General features: G+C 45.5%; 1 protein-coding gene across 2 annotated transcripts; it reads right to left on the reverse strand.

Annotated features, from left to right (window-relative positions):
- Positions 1-2654: 2654 nt before the first annotated feature.
- On the reverse strand, positions 2655-20188 carry LOC141936779 (cystatin-A-like). Of its 2 annotated transcripts, XR_012626793.1 has the most exons (6): positions 19948-20188; positions 15953-16134; positions 10612-10713; positions 7626-7809; positions 4101-4162; positions 2655-3038 (listed from the first exon to the last, which is right to left on the reverse strand). XR_012626793.1 is itself a non-coding variant. In XM_074854047.1 (4 exons), exons 2-4 carry the CDS (start codon positions 16016-16018, stop codon positions 7681-7683), a joined length of 297 nt encoding a protein of 98 aa, XP_074710148.1. In that variant the 5' UTR covers positions 16019-16134; positions 19948-20187; the 3' UTR covers positions 7586-7680. The 2 variants fall into 2 exon arrangements, 1 of the variants encoding a protein (XP_074710148.1); XM_074854047.1 differs by lacking the exons at positions 2655-3038; positions 4101-4162 and having other exon boundaries at positions 7586-7809; positions 19948-20187.
- Positions 20189-20200: the final 12 nt, after the last annotated feature.

Raw genomic sequence — 20200 nt, forward strand, 5'->3', positions numbered from 1 at the left:
ACCCAGCACTGACCGTTCCCAACTCCACCAGATCCTCAGCGCTGGGTCAGCCCAACTCTTCAACCCCTCCAGGGATGGGGACTCCACCACCTCCCTGGGCAGCCCATTCCAACGCCTAACAATCCGTTCTGTAAAGAAATACTTCCTAAGAGCCAGTCTGACCCTGCCCTGGTGCAGCTTGAGGCCATTCCCTCTTGTCCTATCGCTTGTTACTTGGTTCAAGAGACTCATCCCCAGCTCTCTGCACCCTCCTTTCAGGGAGTTGTAGAGGGCGATGAGGTCTCCCCTCAGCCTCCTCTTCTCCAGACTAAACCCCCCCAGTTCCCTCAGCCGCTCCCCATCAGACCTGTGCTCCAGACCCTGCACCAGCTCCGTTGCCCTTCTCTGGACACGCTCGAGTCATTCAATGGCCTTTTTGTAGTGAGGGGCCCAAAACTGAACCCAGTAATCGAGGTGCGGCCTCACCAGTGCCGAGTACAGGGGTAAGATCCCTTCCCTGTCCCTGCTGGCCACGCTATTGCTGATACAAGCCAGGATACCATTGGCCTTCTTGGCCACCTGGGCACACTGCTGGCTCCTGTTCAGCCGGCTGTCAATCAACACCAGCAGATCAACACTCCCACCCAACTTGGTGTCATCTGCAAACTTACTGAGGGTGCACTCGATCCCCTCGTCTAGATCATCAATAAAGATGTTAAACGGGAGTGGCCCCAAAACCGAGCCCTGGGGGACACCACTCGTGACCGGCCGCCAACTGGATTTAACTCCATTCACCACAACTCTTTGGGCCCGGCCATCCAGCCAGTTTTTTACCCAGCAAAGCGTGTGCCCATCCAAGCCACGAGCAGCCAGTTTCACCAGGAGAATTCTGTGGGAAACAGTGTCAAAGGCCTTACTGAAGTCAAGGTAGACAACATCCACAGCCTTTCCCTCATCCAATAAGCAGGTCACCCTGTCGTAGAAGGAGATCAGGTTTGTCAGGCAGGACCTGCCTTTCATAAACCCATGCTGACTGGGCCTGATCATCTGGTTGTCCCGCATGTGTTGTGTGATGGTACTCAGGATGAGCTGCTCCATCAGCTTCCTGGGCACCGAAGTCAAGCTGACAGGCCTGTAATTTCCTGGATCATCCTTCCGACCCTTCTTATAGATGGGCGTCACACTGGCCAGTTTCCAATCTGTTGGGACCTCCCCGGTCAGCCAGGACTGCTGGTAAATGATGGAAAGCGGCTTGGCGAGCACCCCAGCCAGCTCCTTCAGCACCCTCGGGTGTATCCCATCCGGTCTTGTGTGTGTCTATGTGATGCAGTAGGTCACTGACTATCTCCTCCTGGATTGCGGGGGGGTCATTCTCCCAGTCTCTGTCCTCTGGCTGAGGAGGCTGGATTCCCTCAATACAACTAGTCGTGTTATTAAAGACTGAGGCAAAGGCAGCATTAAGCACCTCAGCCTTTTCCTCATCACTCGTTACCATGTTTCCTCCTGCATCTAGCAGGGGATGGAGACTCTCCCTGGTCTTTCTTTTGCTACTGACATAGAAACGTTTCTTGTTATCCTTGATTGCTGAAGCCAGAGTAATTTCCAGCTGGGCTTTAGACCTCCTGATTTCCGCCCTGCATAGCCTCACAGCCTCTTTGTAATCACTGTGAGTGACTAGCCCCTTCTTCCAAAGGCTGTAAACTCTCTTTTTCTCCCTGAGTTCCAGCCAAAGCTCCCTGTTCAGCCAGGTTGGTCTTCTCTGTTACCGGCTTCTCTTACAGCACCTGGGGACCACCCGCTCCTGAGCCATTAAGACTTCCTTCTTAAAGAGTGCCCAGCCTTCCTGGACCCCTATACCCTTCAGGATCGTCTCCCAAGGGATCCTTTCAAGCAGGTGCCTGAACAAGACAAAGTTAGCCCTTTTGAAGTCCAGGATGTCAATTCTGCTGCCCCCTCTCCTGGCCTCTCTAAGAATAGAGAACTCTATTATTTCTTGATTGCTGTGCACTAGTCGTCCTCCGACCGCCACATCAGTCCTTCTCTGTTCACAAAGAGGAGATCCAGCAGGGCACCTTCTCTGGTCGGTTCTCTCAGCAGCTGTGTCAGGAAGTTGTCTCCCACGCATTCCAGGAATCTCCGGGACTGGTCCCGCTCTGCTGTGTTGTATTTCCAGCAGATGTCTGGGAAGTTGAAGTCTCCCACAAGAACAAGGGCAAGCGATCGTGAGATTTCTCCTAAATGCCTATAGAATATTTCATCCACCTCTCTGTCCTGGGTGGGTGGCCTATAGTAGACTCCTACTACAGCATCTGCCCTGTTGGCCTTCACCCTGATTCTAACACAAAGACACTCCACCCTGTCTTCACTACACTTGTACTCAAAGCAATCGTAACAGTCCCTAACATACAGCACCACCCCACCACCTCTCCTTCCTTGTCTGTCCCTCCTAAAGAGCTTGTAGCCATCAATTGGCACACTCCAGGCATGGGAGACATCCCACCATGTTTCTGTAACAGCCACTACGTCATAATTTTCCTGTTTCATCATGGCTTCAAGCTCCTCCTGTTTGTTACCCATGCTGTATGTGGACATTTATATCATTGTTTCTAAAGAGCCCTTTGTTAAGAGGTAATCTGCTCTTCATTTAAAATAAGTTGCCCAAATAGTGGGGAATAGGACATAAGGTTCTATTGTTTGGTTCATTTTCGAGTTGTATTTAATGTTGGGTGATGCGAGAAAGAATCTTAATCCTTGTTCAGCGGACTGGAGAAGGGCGATGCCTATCCCTTGGTTAGTTCCATTCCACATTTTTATAAACCCAAGAATTAATTTCCACACAAGGTTTGAAGGAGTCTTACTTCCACTCCCACCTTGTTTTCCTCTCCCAGGAGAGGAGGACCAGGATCTGCATGAGAAACGGTAAATGCATACTAGAATTATTACTAAAAATTACAGCTGATAAACTGATACCAAAATACAACATTGACAGTATTCGTTGGGGTCTGACACTCTTTTTGACGAGGCGGATTTGTTTGGCAAATGATGATCCGGTTTTCTTCCTGTAAGAGAAAAGGGAAAACGTGGTTCTTTCGAACCGGTTTCAAAAAGAAGGGATTATCCATCTAGTATTAATTTTGTGGCCTTTTCCACTGGCATCAGTAATCATCAGATCGCCCTGTTGATTTGTGGTGAACTGTCTTACATAAGTCCATAAGCTATCACCTGGCTCACCTGGTAGGGATGGCAAAACGGGTTTCCTGGCTTAACTTCAGAGCCCTGGTGTTCCGGAAAGGGAGGTATTGGTCAGGGCATTTTCTCATCTAAAAGTCTTATCTGGGCCTTTCCACACTTTTATTGGTGATTGTAGGCTAGTAAGGGGTAACCCATCCATAAGCTCCCTGGGGATTTCTTTGCATAGGACATCTTTCCAAAGTCAGTTCCTTGTTATCCCTGACCCGTGGATTTTTCCAGGGTGGTGGTTCTTTCAAGGGCCAGTTCTCAAATTCCACTCTCCTAACCTCGGCTTTGCCTCTTTGTTCCCCCCCCCCCCAGATTCCTACATTGTAGCAGTAAATTCACAGAATCACAGAATCATCTCGGTTGAAAAAGACCTTGAAGATCATCCAGTCCAACCATTAACCTCCCACTGCCTTTTCCCAACTCCACCAGATCCCTCAGCGCTCTCGTGATCAGCAAGTACAAACCAGCCTTCTTCCTCAGTTGTTCCAAGTTATTACCACCGTGTATACATTATTCCACAAGCTAATTGACCTGACAACTACATGTCACTGATCTCTTCCAAATAGCATACTTAAATTTTATTTTAATACATTCTCTAAATAATGTTTATCACTGTATCTGTCAGGTGGTTGTTGTCCACACTGTATGCTGTAAATTCCTTTAACTGTTCTTCCCATGTCATACCTTGAAATTCCTCTACTGGACTTGCAGCCCTCGTCTGGCATTGTTCCACTTTATCTCAGACTTTTGGAAGCCAATGTAGATCCTATTTCTGCATGTCAAAACATTTGCAAGGTACAGCAGGAAATGTGCCACTGTACAGAATCCTACTCTAGGCAGAGCATCCATTAGACAAAAGAAACAGGAGAAAATTCTGTTACCTGACTTAATATCCACGAAAAGAAAAATCACTTCATGATGTTTATGAACTCTTTGGGACAGTCTGTGGAAGCAACAAAATTTAACATGAGCTTAGAAACCATTGTGTCATTTAAGTAAACGGTGGCTCCCCTGCAGTGCTCCAAGCTAATTTGTTGTTTTTCTGAAGCCAAGCATTTTTATGTCTGAATATATATCCATGAGGGAAATGTATACATTAACGCATACATATGTATAAAATAAAACCAAGCAAATAGTAAACCAGTCACTATTAAGAACTGAGTTTTTAAAGACTACAAGAATATACTGTGGAGATAAAATAGGTGCTGTACTCACTCATGTCTCTATGAAATGTACTCATTCAAATCAATTATCCTTTCACAGATGTGATTCCATAAAGGGATAATTAGTTCATGTCTGTTACCAACTCCTGTGCAATCTCTCCCCAAGTGAGGGGGAATTCCGCCAGGGCAGGTTGGGTTTGGTTTCTTCCTGGCATTAACATTTCTGCCAAGCGCTCAGGGGTTGGGAATGCCACCCTTAAAGGGTCTTGGATTGGTGTAGCACATAGTTTTAGGGAGTCAGGAGGCCCTTTATCAGAGGTTTCATTCGATTGGGGTCAGCTCTTCGCAGCATCAGGGAGGGTTGGTCGGGTATTAGATGCCTGTTGTGCATAAACTGAAGACAAGCAGCTTTCTGCACACTTTGGGTAATTTGGTCCAGCCCTGGAGTCCACCACTCAAATTTAACAGACCACACCCCCCCTTCCTCTTTTAACAACATCATATCTAAAGCTAAACGGGTTTGAGGTGTCATCTTTGATACTTGTTGGGCTTGTAAATTCAGTTCTCCTAAAGCATAACTTGTCCAGTTACTTAGAAGCTGGACTTGCCCGGTGATGTTTTCTAGAACAAATTGATATCACCTCAGGGTTACAGATGGAGTAAAGACGTTTTCAAACATTAGCGCTGCTAATTGTCCGTGGGTATAATAATCAGGGATTTCAACTCCCCTCATTGCCCATTTAGGTCAGGCCTTTGGGGCATCTGCTGTTTCTCTACGCAGCCATCAGGAAGGGGTAGTAAAATTGGAAACACGAGAGGGGCACGTGGACAGGATGACCAGTCCACGTTTTAGGCGATGAGATAAACATCTTGGCAGAGGAGAGAAGATGGGTGTTATTTACCTTGAGTTTAGTAAGGCTTTTGATACTGCCGTCCATAGCATCCTCATGGGCAGACTGATTTAAGCACGTGCTCGGTAAGTGGGCTGCAAACCAGCTGAATGGCTGCGCTCGAAAATTTCAGTCTGGCTAGAGGTCGGTCCCCAATGAGGTAGCCTCGGGCTCAAGACTGGGACCAATACTGCGTAACATCTTCATTAATGACCTGGCTGACGAGCCCGAGCACCGCCTGAGCAGCTTTGGTTATGACACAAAATTGAGAGGAGCGGCTGATACAGCGGGTGGAGGAATGTCATCGGGCTGCAGCGACAAGCAGATGAGCGTCTCCCAGCTGTCAGCAAAGGGAAATGCACAGTCCTGCACAGGGAGCGGGGAGGAAAAACCAGTAAAGGGTAGGACCTGGGAAGCAGCTCTGCAGGAAAGGACCCGGCCGTTGTCTTGTTGACTGCCAAGGTGGCCAGCGGTAGCCACGGGCTGCCTTAGGCAGCGCACTGCCGGCAGCTGGAGGGGCTGTTCTTCTAGCCAGCAGGGATGAGGCCGCATCTGGAGCACTGGCCCCTGTTCTGCACTCCCCGGCACTACACTGACACGGGTGTACCACAGCTGGGCCAGTAAAGGGCCACCAAGACAGTAAAGGGAAGAGCCAGGCTCTTCTCAGTAGCGCTCAGTGCAGTGAAAGGGCAAGAGGCAATAGCCACAAACTGAAATACGTAAACTCCATGTAAATACAGGAAAAAAAATACCTTTTTTTCTCTTTAACAATTGCAGGGATGGTCAAACAGGGGACCAGGCTGCCTGGAGAGGTTGTGGAGGCTCCATCAATGGAGAGTGCCAAAATTCTGACTGCACACAGTCCTTAGGCTCTGACCTGAGGGCAAACAGCCCACACTTAGATGACACTGCTGCGTATTCTTGGCCACAGGCTGAAGAAACAACGAGCAGCTTTGAGAGGCGAGAGCACAGTGACTTTATGTGAGTATTATTGGGCTTTTTGTTGCAGGCGTGCTCTGTGTATAACCAGCACTGCTTAGGAAGAGCCTGTCCCATCTCCTGATTACTAGGCGGGGCTTACTTGCTTTTGCTCATATCAGCCCAAAGAGTCCTCACACCCCCCTTGTAAAAGGAACAAGATTTTAGAAAATTCTTTTTCTCTTAGGCTATTATTAATAGCAGGAATAATTAATAAATAGATATTGGTCTATAGGTTTAATTACAGAATCACAGAATTATCTAGGTTGGAAAAGACCTTGAAGATCACCTAGTCCAACCATTAACCTCACACTGACCATTCTCAACTACACCATATCCCTAAGCACTATGTCAACCCTAATTAATAGGGTACAGGTGCTCTAGGAACAACACTGACAGTTCAATGCAAATATTGCTCATTTGTCCCCTCTACAGCCCTCATCATGGCGGGCTTAAAAACCAGTCAAGCTGAATTACCAAAAATTAATCTTAGGTATTAAGTTTTAGACATAACAAAAGATAAGAAATAAGTGATTAACTTGGGGTAAGCAATTTAGAAAGGCTAGGTAATTAGAAGCTAGACATTGATTAAATATATGTTAAATAGAACATCTTGAGTCTTTTCTCAGAAGTCTAAAGGTGAATTATGGTGAATAATTTAAGAAGATGACTGAAGACTGCATCAGTGAGCAGTGGCGTCAAAGAAGAATTGGAACGGAACGATGAGAACTAGTTGAAGCTGTGGAATAGAATGGACTTTTGAAATTGATGATGAATTGAGAGCTGAAAGTTCCTGGGAAATCACCAAAGACTCTTTGTATTGCATGACATGTAGAATCATACACATAGAGGGTGCTTTTTCTCAACTGGTGCCACTCACTGAGGTCATGGCCCAACTCTGAGTTGTTAATAAAGCCAGCCTAGAGATATCCGCAGTCTGGTGAAATTCTTTAACACCCTCCAATATGGAATAAAGGGAGAGAGTGAGTCTGGCTTATTATAACACTTCTTGTTTTGCTAAAATAAAGTAGGCTTGGAGACACGGGGTCGTCTTTGGTGCTGGTAACTCCCCACCCTGAAGTGTTTTCACAGTTCAAAAAGCCAAGTGTTACCTCCAAATGCTACTCTGTGAGAGTAGGGTTGCAGTAATAATGCAGGACTTGCTGCACCTGAAAGATTTGTAACATTAGACTGAACATGGAGCTGAAATGGGTGTGCTCTGTCTTACTGCTATAGTACCTCAGGTGGCAGAAATAGCCTTGAGTAGTATTTCAGAGCCCACTCAAGCTTTACCAGGCAGCAGACCCTAGACAGGACATGCGGTAGATTAACAAATAGCTTTCAAAACTTATTTTATTTTCACGTGTTTACTGACACAGGCAGAATCCACATGCGAGTTGCAGAGGTGAGGCACCATTCCACATCGTCTCTCAGAAGTAGTCGAGAGGATCATCCCTGGTTTTGCCAGTCTCAAAACTGACAAGGCTGGGACCTTGGTTCTCATGAGGAAGGCTCTGAAACACCCTTAAGTGGGCATAGCCAGTGTCGGAGTCTTGGACCTAGAAACCAAAACAGCGGGCAAGTGAGGATCAAAGCAGGTTCAAACAAAAGGATGCTCTTTACATACTTGGAAGAATCTCTTTCCTCTGGAGCTTAATTTTAGGTGTATCTCCCTTTTTACTTCAACAGCTCTTAACCCAAGTCTGGACAGTAACTGGTAGCGGAAACTGTCTACACCTGCAGAAAACTAATAAAAACTTTCTGACTCATGTGAATGGAAAATGAGTGGGACTGCTTGGGTGTGGAAGCACCAGAAGGCGCAACAGGAGAAGGGTTTTGATAGCATCCTATTTCAGTCATCAAGATTCCAACACATCAGCTCACAGCTTCTTGGGACACTCAGGGTAGGAGACAAGAGACAAGTAAATCTTAATGACTCGGGGGTGGGGCAAGATGCAGAGACAGTGTCAGCTCCTAGAAGGTACACAAAGGTCTATCCACAACTGGCACATGGTCCTAAGAAGCAATGACAACCTGAAAGTCAGGAGCCCTTGTCTTCAGAATTACTGCAATCCGTGCCTGAACAGACAGCTCAACACATCGCGATGCTTGTGGGAGTGAGTGTGAGTGCCTGAAATACTTTTTAAAATGAACTCCCCTTCCCCTGCAGAAAGTCCTCACATAAAGACTTGCTACAAAGTTGTATAATTTCGTGTACACAGAGCCAAGCACAACAGGTGCTAAACTCTCACTGTGTGAGGTGTATATATATATATTTCCATTAATAATAGAAAGTTTCACGCCTTAAGCTCTAAGAGGTTTTTACGTGCTTTCTGGTGGCTGCGTCGTGGCACTATGTTTGCCTTGGTCTGGTTTACATTCAAGCTGTAACTCTGTTGTTGGTAAAATAGTAGTGATGTGGAAAATTCAGAAGTATAAAAGAAGGAATCTCATGACAGAGCTCATTCCAGTTAATGCTAAAATGAGTAGCTGTTTCCTGTCACTTGCAAGATTGGGAAATAATCTGTTTTCAGTGTTGTAAGTGGATTTCTTCCAAGTTTAGTAACACGTCAGTCTTCCTTTCTGAGTAGTTTGGTCATGAGGCTTAGCATGGACAGCAGACAAGTATTTTACATTGCTTAGGTCAGCAGTAAGATGGAAGAAATGCAACTGGGCATGACTTCTGGCTTTGCTGCAGCCCTCCTGTAAATTTTCACTAAATCTTCACTACTCAGTACTTTGTCCACAAAGCAAAAGCACATCTCCCAGGAGCAAGGGGAAGATAAACATCATTGATGTAAGTCTCAGACTAGCCATATAACAGGTAGTCTGTCTGCGCAATCCCCTGGTGCCCACAGAGCAGAAATAGCTGTTAAGAGTTATTTTCAGGAAGGACCTGGGAAAGAAGAAGGTTTGGCAGCGTCTGTCCTTCCTGGGATCAACCGAATATGAGAAACGTGGCGCCAGTGCTCATAATGTCTCTCTGCAGAATTACTATCCCCCAAACCCCACCTGCCAATTCCTTTAATAAAAAGATTCTAACCCTTGTCAAGGGAGCATATCCGACCAGGCATATGTCTGCACACATGTGGCGTTAAGATACAGCATGTTCAGTATTTAAATACTTAAGTACTTAATATACAATGTTTGTATATTAAGTTTGTACTTAAATACAATGTTTGATCTGCTTCCAGAAAGCCAGCCTGCCACTAAGCAATGCTTTCTGGCCTTTGCTTGCAAAATATGCCCAGCAATTTCTTATATGTTACTTCACAGAAAGCTGCTCAAATCCACAGGTAAGCTTTTCTAGTAGACAACAAATGGTGCTATCAGAGGGCTCCAAATTAAGCGTTACCCGTTCTTCCCCCACAACAGAAAGGGGGTTTTGAAAATATAGGAAGAACTAGCAGGCAAAACTGTACCTCTGCAGCACCTGACACAGAACCGAAACATCAACACACATGCTTGCATGCACAACTAGTCAGCAGAGTATCACATAATCACAGAATCATCTCGGTTGGAAAAGACTTTGAAGCTCCTCCAGTCCAACCATTAACCTCACACTGACCGTTCTCAACTCCACCAGATCCCTCAGCGCTGGGTCAACCCGACTCTTCAACCCCTCCAGGGATGGGGACTCCCCCCCTGCCCTGGGCAGCCCATTCCAACACCCAACAACCCCTTCTGCAAAGAAATACTTCCTAAGAGCCAGTCTAACCCTGCCCTGGCGCAGCTTGAGGCCATTCCCTCTTGTCCTGTCGTTTGTTACTTGGTTCAAGAGACTCATCCCCCCTCTCTGCACCCTCCTTTCAGGGAGTTGTAGAGGGCGATGAGGTCTCCCCTCAGCCTCCTCTTCTCCAGACTAAACAACCCCAGCTCCCTCAGCCACTCCTTGAATATGAGATGAGTATGAGATGCTTGCATTAGATTTTTTTAGATTTAAATTAAATTTGCTCTAACTCTCCATCAGATCCTCAGGCTGACTTCAAATTCATCATAATAAACACAATTGGAGGACACAGAGGCAACAGGAAAGCTACTTTGCCTTAAAAGGAAACAGGAGAGCAGAGCTATGACTAGTTTAAATAATTGCAGCTGATAAGGCAATCTTTGAGGCTTTGAGCAAGATGATCCTAAGAAAGTTATCATTCACATCTGAAGCAGCACAGTGCAGGTTTTATACGTTTTCATATTCCTGTTCTACAGTAGCACCAAACAGAGCAATTTTATAATCACCTGGAGAGAGTCCCTAACTCTATTAGTGACATCAGATGGTCTTCTACTACATTTGCTTCTCTTTCTTGCTATAAGCCTCTATATTGTTTGACTACAGAGCGCTCCCTCCTATGATACATACAAACCTTAATAAAGTAGTTGATCCCAGCAACCAGCTGAGTCCTATACACTATGGCTTGAAAGATGCTGCATGTCCTGTTTACCCTGCTTTCAAACTGTGGCTTCACCTGTAAAAAAGAAAGGGAAAAATGGTTGGGCAGGTTCATATTTAGGCTTTTCTTTCAATCTGTCACTCCGATTTTCATCCTTTCAAACACACACCCTTAATCAAAGGAGCGGAGAAAGAAGCGGAGAAAGGAAAGGAAGAGAGTCACCACCACTTGATCCAGCATTGTCTCAGGTCCAGTAATCTTGGGTGGTGGGTACACACCCAGTGAAGTTTTCTGTCGCTTTTAAGTTCCTCTTATCAGCAGATTAGCATACTAGGCAAAGAGAGGCAGGTCTGTGTGTGCGTTGAGGGAGAAATGGGGTGCATCCAATTGAGTCAGTGGTTGTGCTTGCCCTGCCACCTTTACTTCTCCCCCAGTTCCCCCAGATTTTTGCTGACTTCCTGCTTCTTGAGCAATCACCTGGGTTCCTAGGGCAGGATGCTCACCTCTTATCAGTTCTTACTACCTCTTGGCAAGGTCTGCATGGTATCGGCTTACACAATGGAGCCACAAAGTATCTGGCTTACACAATGGAGCCAGTGACTTCCCTCTGAGGCTCCCCTAAGGAGCCTGTCAGTACAACCATAAGGGAGTGGGGGGGTGCAACCTTCAATACACTCCTGCTTCCTTGGGTGACATTCCTGAGACTAATCACAAAGGCCACAGCTTGTCCTTGAGGTTTTCTGTGTCGATAAATGCTCGAGGCATTAATTCTTTCAGTTCCTTACAGCATTGCCTCCAGCTTTCTTTCAAATCCTGTTAGAATTAGACTCCTAGTTGACTCCCCCGGCCCCAAAAGCTGTGCAGCTAAACTGCCTCCTGCTCAGTATAGGGAAACTGCCACCTGCTGCCCTTTTAATTCTGTGCCAAAGGAACTAGGTAGCAAGCCATGCTCCCTAGCAGGGTACAGCCCACAGCAGCCCCAGGTAGAGAGCAGTGCCTGGAACACCTGCGCCCCTGCCAGCCAGCCTGGGAGGCTGCAGACCCCCGTTGTGTTTCACAGCCTCAGAGCTGCACTCGATCTGTTTAATGTTTTTCTTTAAGGGCCTGCAATAAACAGGGTTATTTGAGGGTATCAAAGACAACCACCTGATCAAGTAGTTCCTACGAGTTATTCTAGTGCTGGTGGAAGCCCTGCAGCTAAAGCTGTAATTTAAACTAAATACAACCTTAAACATCTAGAACCGTGTAAAATACAAACTGCTGTAATAGTTTAGCCCAGGACTAAACTACATACTTGCATCTCCCAAACTGGAAGTACAACCTTCAGACTATGAGCCAGAAATCAATCCCAGACCTGCACAAGCATCATTAGTCATTTACTGCGTAGCAGCTGCAGATACTGTAGTTCCAGAAGAAACAGTGCTCTGTGCTGATAGCATTTATGCTCACAGCTCAGGTAGACATGTTTATGCACAGTACTCAGTGTAAGCCCTGTAGATCTTAAAATATGCACAGTTCAGACATCTACAGCCTTTTTGCATACATATTAAAAAAAAAAAAAAAAGGTGTAATAGTTTTTCCTGAAACACACAAAGTATAGGGCAAGTTTTAAGTTCACCAGCAGTCACAGTGGTATTGTCCTCTCAGAGGTGAAACATCTGTGTAATTACTAGGCTGAAAGGGCAGGGGGATAGCAGGGGAGACAGCTGTGAGCAGCAGTGGAAGCCTGGCCAGGTGTCTGAGGCATCATGATTTAGGTACCAGTGACTGTTTTACTATAGTTGTTTGCATCTGATGACACAAATTCCCTACAGAAAAGCAACTGCAGTGAATGTAACCCGAAAACTTGTTTCTGTCATCTACAAAGCGTAAACACTCGCCCCCGAAAGGGGCCGGCAGCATGTCAGCACTTCTCACCACCCACCTGTTCCCCAGAAACGCACAAAATTATTTGGCTTTCTCAGCACATCTACCTACAGCTGGCTGCCACTCCCCTGGCATTCCTTCCTAGCAGGCAGGTCCTGGAAAGCACCCTAAGAACATCCAGATCAACTATTGCCAGAGACAGGAATTAATCCAATTCAGCACATTCAGGCTCCTCATGATCTCTCACTCTGCTCTTCTGAGCAGCTTCCACAGGGTTTCTGTAACAGAGAGCCAACAGCTATACTTTCAGCTCGGGAGCTGCTAACTCTAACATACCAGGGAAACTTCATTTTCCAACCCTCTTCCAGCTGGCTGGGTCTGGGGGCTCCTACGATGCTCCTAAGCGGCAATTTTTGGTAAATGTTATTCCTCTCTCAGAACAAAACAAAGCCAGTTCTGTCCAGATTTATGATCTCTCCCAACCTCTGACCCCTATGTCCCCCATTTGTTATTTATTGACAGAGCCTTCAGTAAAATCAGGCAGGCAGACAGCTCCTTAATCCTCAGATGGAAAAATATAACACTCCTAAGCTCTTACCTAACAGCTCCTTAAACCCAAAACATTCCTCAGTTTTAGGCGACAGCTGTAAAGCAAGGAGCCTGAATAAATAATATTCCCCAGCTCACTAAGGATGACTACAGGCAAGGCACAGGTATAAGTAAATAATTATGTAATCCCAAGAGCAGACAGACCTTGGGCATCCCAAGGTCTGCAGATGCTCTTCACAACTTCACTCAAATCACATGAATTGCTTCTCTGCTTAGCAGAGCATAAAAACCCACAGAACTGCACCACTAAAGCGTGACGCCGTTATCTGGCTGGAAGCAGAGCAGGATTGCCTCAACGTAAGGTGTGTCTCCACAAGAATATTTTCCTTGGAGAACTATACCAAAGGCTCTGCAGTGAAGTGTGACCTTTTTCAAAGGAAAAGGACCAGGAAGAATTCTCTTTCCAGAGCTCAGTACAAAGCAAACATTTCACCTTGCAGAAAATAAAGAGCAAAAAATCATGTTTTCATTTTCCTGAAGTTACTGAGAATGGAAGAATACCAAAATTAAGACCAGTCCTCTTCTGGAATCAAACAGAAAATCTGTACGTCCACATTTCAGATTCCCTATTTGCCCTGTACTCTGTGAGCAGTAACACAGCCTGAAATGAACGTTCACATTTTTAAGCACGTTTGCCCACTGACAGTTAAGCACCATGGTTTCATCTCTGATACACACTACAATAGGGTAGGCTCTTTTGATCACACATAACACAACCTAGCATTAAAAACAGAGCTTGGTACCTGGCAGGCTACACTGTCCTAGCAGTGTTCAAAGGAGGCCCTTAGGGTACTTCATAGACTCATTAGTCAAATTTCACAGCCCCCAGATGGAGACATTGCCCTCCCTGTCTTACACATGAGGAAATAAGAACTGCAAATACACAAAGGTGCCACAAGACCCTGCCTAGGATCTCCCCTCCAGAGGTAAAAGGGAATTTCTGATCTTTGCAAGTGCTGCTCCTTCAACTACTTGTGCCAGCATAGGACAAACAGCGATACTGCTCCTGAGCTATTCAATCACTGTCCCCCAATTTTAGATAATCCTTTCCTCTTTCTGTTCTGCAGTAAATTTATCTCCCCTCTGACTAGCCTGTTATCACATATTCCAGCCCTCACCCATGTACACATGCTCAACTCTGGCAACCCCAGCTGTGACTGATCAATAAAGCCTTACAATGGAACAAGGCTCAGAGGAGGTGGGCAAGGGCGATGTGCCTACAAAACGCAGAAAATAGTGCAGGGTGTGACTGACCACAGCTTCTGCAAAGAAGCTGATTTTTATCTCAACACAAAGAGGATCAGAGGCGAGCAGAGAGTGTTCATTTTAGATTATCATCTAGTTGAGTGGATCAACTGGTGGCGTAACTCCCTGAGTTCATTAGAAGAATGTGAACGCCATTAGAAGAATATTAGCCAGACCAGCATGGGGGCATGAATACATGGCTGTGGCCAACACAGAGTATAAATCTAAGCAGTGACAAAAAGAATTTTGAAGAGAACAGCGGGCTTGAGCTGGCTTCAACCCACATACTTCTTCCTGGCAATGCTGTGACAGTGAGCAGATTATAGAGACCAGTAACGGAGAGCACAGTGGTACTGTGATTGAACTGTGTACTGTAATTGCTGTACGTTGTTAAGAGTGACTTACATCTGTATTGTGTTACTGGTCTATTTGTATCACTCTGCTAAATCAGAAACCTCACGCAACATCATATATATTCAAGTAAACCGGACATTAAACATCATACCCTCCACATGCGGAATATCTAAAAGAACCTGGTCCAAGTACTGGGCTCCGGCATCAGGCTACACATCCTGCTTACAGATATCTCTTGGTGGCTCTGCCTCTCCGCATGTGCAGCCCAGCTCACCTTAGTCCGGTTTCATCATTGCCTGGTCTTTGTAAGCTCGTGGGAGACGTGGAATGGTGCCAGTGCAAACTGTCCTCTACAGCACAGCAAAGGAGGGAGCTGGGAGCCCTGCGTGCACAGGAGTGTGCAGCAGTATTGGCCAACACGTCCAGCCCCACTACTTCCAATTTGTTTCTTTGAGGAAGGCATAAGGTACGCTTTGTGCAGTTGCCAAAGGGGGAAATGCTCATCTTCCAGAGCTGGGAGGGTGAAGGGGATTGGGTGGGTGGGTAGGAACACAAGATAGGAGACACGAAAGGAGCTTTCCCATGCCACATTGTTCCCCTCCTGCTCTTCAGGATGTGCTTTACACTCTTTTAAGAGCTGCTGCACTGCAGGGTGTTAAGAGTATCTGCAGAGGTGGTGTTCACACAGCTGCTTCCAGCACAGGACTGCTGCCTGTAGCCAACCACCATGGCAACTGGCCTCACCCTGCCTGCCTCATGCCAAGCTCACCTCGCCCCGCTGGCTCACCCGCGGCCCCTGCGCTAGATGCCAGCAGAGAACACGCTGTTTATCCATTGCCCTCTCCTGGATGTATCTTTTTTTAGAGCATGCTACCACATGGTTTGTCCTATCCACGTCTTTCAGTGAGGGATTAATTCTACCAGGTACAATCTTCTCCCTTCAAATACACCACCTTTAATTTCAAACTAGTGACCTCAGAGCTGGCATAGTAGAGCTGGTCTTTGAATTACATGCAAACATTAACCGAAGGCAGCCAGACAAGGATGAAACAGCAAAGTGGTTTATCTCAGTCTTACCATACACTGTGCAGAACGCTGAGGGGATCTGCATTTTCAGCACTAGCTTCTTCAGTTCAAATAGTGGTACAGAACCACCACCTGGTCTCCCAGTCTTTGCACAAGCTTCCAGACTCAGCCCTTCACACACAGAGACTTCACCTTTAGATAGGTTGCAACTCACCTGGTTAACAATATGCTGGACTTCTGGAGTAGCAGGCTTAGTGTCTGATAAGCCCCCAGTCATCATGGTGGCAGGTAACTTCTTTGAAATGCTGGGTGATTCTGAAAGAGGGAAGTTCAGCGCAGTCTAAGCAGTCACCAGGCATCTCATCTATATATACATGTGTCATGAAGTCATATGACCTGTAACATACGGAGCCTACCATTACTGAACTGGAGGAGAAAAATGGGGAAAATGGGGAAAAAGCAATGTAAAGCACTGATCATATTAACAGTAAATGTAAAAAGCACTTTAAAATCTTAAGTGTATATAGTCTTCACATCAATAAGAAAAGCAAACAGCCTGCAGCCACCCACAACTTAAGACAGTTGGTTTGGGCTGAAACTAGAACCTCTTGCCTCTCCACCCATGTGCGGATGACTAGTCTGTGCACTTAGGAAACAGATCAAAGTCACACCCAGTATTTCCCAACACCATTCAAGGTCAGAAGAAAGCATGCGGTAATTTCCTTAGTGCAGCTCCCATTCAACTTGAACTTGTGTTGTCTCAACATCCTTCCGAGTACGAAACGGGAGCAGACTGCAATTTACTTTCAGTGACTTTACTTCCCTCTGCCTGACCGCAAAGGTGCTAAGGTACACCAGAACCAGAAGGGGAAAAAATTAAATCCTAAGGTCAGGTGAGTACTGCAAATAAGTTATTTCTGCTTCCTTCCTATCAAACTTATAGTTGCATTCAGGCAATCATAATAACAACTGAATATGCAGTACCATTTACATTTTTATTGAAACTCTGGTGCCAATGTCCTGGAAGACAAAGTACAATCCCTCTCACTACAGCAGTTGTGTGTGCACAATAGCTGTTCTAATTTCAAGGTACTTACATTTCACACACTGTTGAAATATGTAACACACAGAATATACCGTCGGAAGTATTCACTCTGCAGTTACAGTCACAGTCATGTTCATGACCATTTATGAATGTACAAAGCTCAAAGCACATGCAACCTACTGAGAAAAGGCTAGCAACTGTTAGCAGCCCTACCTGGTAAGGGCTTCAAGACCACAGAAAAACTAGTCCCCTTTGGTATCCCTGCCATCCCCCTCTCCAGCAAATGGGAGGAATGTTGTTCCAGAGCTAGGACCACAGAAGTAGCAACAGGCCAGACAGTTTTTAGTCCCTAGGGGTGGGTCTATGGGAGGGGTGAAATGAGAATACACACTGCACACAGGCAACGGGCATTTCTGCTGGAATTAGCATTGGGGAATTTACTAGAAACAAGCCTGTTCACAGCCAAAGCAACATTGGTCGTGCAGCACAGACTTATCGGTGTCCTAACCAGCCTACTAACCCTCCTCAAGGATAACAAGTGATGCAACAAACTGTAAACAAGTACTTTATATTTAACTTCAAGGCCTGTTCTTGGTACAAAGGACTGGAGATTGAGAAACTGAGCCTGTAAGGGCCCTAAACTCAACAGATCAAGGCAAGAGCATGTTACCGATAAGGATGTTGCAGAATTTCCCGAACTTGAGTGGCAGTGTTACGGAAGTGGATGAAAGGCATTTGAGGAAAAACAGTTGTCCTGAGGCAACATCTTTCTGAACAGAGAAGAATGTTCCCAGTTCTTGAGAATAAAGGGAATGGGAGGTGTTAAAACTGGAAGTCTGCCTCTTTCTCCAAATTCACCACCCGACATGAGGAGTTCCTCGCAGCCCAATCTGCAGAGTTGACAATTCAAGCTGATGAACTCAAATGCCATCTTTTGCACAAGACCCTGCTGATTCACTTCAAATGCTGATCATCTTCCACCATGTTCCTACCATGCATCTTATTCACACAGCAGGACAGATGAGCTAACTTAACTGGAAGAACAAGCTCACCTTACTCATGCCAGAAGCCACAGAATGCATCCAACAACCATACAGCACCAGTGCTAAATGAGGGTATTTTTATAAACTTCTCCACTCACCAGGATGCTAACTCCCCTGGGAGTAAGCAACTTCCACTAACTCCCCTGGGAAGGGATGTTGGTAAGATCCCCAAGGCAGCAGTGCCTCCCTGGAGAACTCTTGATTCTGATTAGTAAGAAATACACTGAGCACAAAGACTAGGAGGACTAATTTATAATCTTGGGGAAACTCTAGGTGTGAAACTAAAGATGTTAATGTTGTGTGGAAATCATTCATTGGACTCCATATTTCTGGGTTTTCTGGTTTTTGACTTGAAAGCATAAGAGCTAATTTTTTTTTCCCCCAGAATGCACAGAGTTGTGCAGAAGGGAAGGGAAATCAACACTAATTGTCAGTAAGCTGATGCTGAAGTTTACACAGGCCAATCGGCCTGTCTTCTTTCTGTGGGAGTGCTAATGGCTGTCCCAAAATCTAGTGGTATTTCTAAGACCGGGATGCAGTACTCATCCTGCACACATAGTTCACGAAGTCACTTTGAAACGCTGACATTTCACAGACCTGCTATTGAGGATGATCCATGTCGACGGACTATCCCAGGCAACCCTCATCTACACACCTCTCCTCATTAAACTTTGGAGCTAATGAAGCAGCATTTGGAACATTGCCTTGAAAAGAACAGCTGTTCCCATTCCATCTCTTGCACAACACCGACAAGCTAGTGAGTGTCTCCACTTCAGTATCTGAGATGTGTTTGATATTACATACCATTCCAGCCTACGCTCACCATTTGCACAGATGGCAATTTCTCTTCACTTAACAGTACTGCTGCTAACTTGGAGAATCTGTGCTGGGAGAACAGCACTAGTATTCATCGCAGTTTTAAAGCTGAGTAACATCTCGCACTATGTACTATTCCAATAATGAAGAAACAAATCTTTACAGCTTGCAGGTCACTACTCTTTGATCCTGTGTAAGCAATTTTAAGAAGTAGAAGCTACAGTCAATAAAAACACCGGTACAGTAACAAATCAAAGCAAAAAAAAACAAAACAAAACCCCAGGGTTATGTATTTATGAGTCATTTTTAAATAAGAAATTAAGCCACTTCTAGAAATGATTGTGAAAGCTAAGCCAGTAGGTCAGTCTTCCAGTTTCGCAGTGACAAGACACGTAATTGTGACTGGATGAAATGACATGTGGTCTGCATCATTATAAGAGCTACTAAAGGAAAGCAGCCCTCCATCTACCAATTGAAGATCTACTTGTCATCATCACAGTAACAACACCCTTGAATTTCAACAAGCTTGTCTGAAGAAACGGTTTCCTGCTACCCACTGATTTCAAAAGATTTCCAACATTGTACATCAACTAGGATTAAGAGAAACCTGAAATTCAGCAACAGATAGTTACCACGTCCCCACCTATGCTAAGCCTATGGGACCAGTAAAAAGCCTCTTCGCCTCGGTCTGCTTCAAGACAACCAAATTCTATCCTTATAACAATTGTGTGAAGTAGGTACTTCATCAGTCTTGACTGCCTACAGGCTGCAGAAGACAACAGCACTGAGTGCCAGAAAAAACACGCCTCTTTCTATTTCACAGAAGGAAATAAGCAGCACACGCTTGAGAGGACTTTCCAAGCTATTCTCCATTCCATATTCTCCATTTCCAAGCAACAGGAGAGCCCCAGAAGGGCAAGCCACCTGCAGGAGATCTAGACTCTAGGCAGTTGTGCTTACTTGCAGAAATAAAAGCCAGAACCAGGAAAAGGATGAGATCCTGGTATTTGTGGGGTCCATTGTTTGATTCACAAACAACAACAACCAGCCCAGTAATTTTGTGATTACCTTGATGCTGAAGTTGAAACAGGACTCAACTGCAGACTAAGCATGATCCTAGAATGGACAGGAGTCACTAGACAGACATTTTACCTGCCTTGGTTTAGGATGGCTCAGACCAAGGCCATTTGCGTACCATCACAAACCATCCCACTTCACAGGCAGATCTGAAGTACTCAAAAAACAGCAAAGCCATTTTCTCCTTCCCTGTACCCCCAGGCATGGCATGCAATTCCAGTTACTCACCTTAACGTTCCACTAAGTTCAAGAGCAAGATTCAAACAGTCTCTGATCCACACGATTTGCCATGTACTATAAGATATATCCGTCTGTGCTCAGAGCAAACTAAACAGAGTAATTCAACTTTGTAGTGCAACCCTCTGTATACAAGCTGCAAACACCTGAAGAAGGGATGTTTGGGACCTAGAAGTCTTCTTATGGTGTCAGAAGTTTGTCATATACAGGTTTGTATAGAGCTACTTGTTTGGCCTTATATTCA

The sequence above is a fragment of the Strix uralensis genome, chromosome 2 (genome assembly GCF_047716275.1).
Source record: "Strix uralensis isolate ZFMK-TIS-50842 chromosome 2, bStrUra1, whole genome shotgun sequence".
Lineage (NCBI taxonomy): Eukaryota > Metazoa > Chordata > Aves > Strigiformes > Strigidae > Strix > Strix uralensis.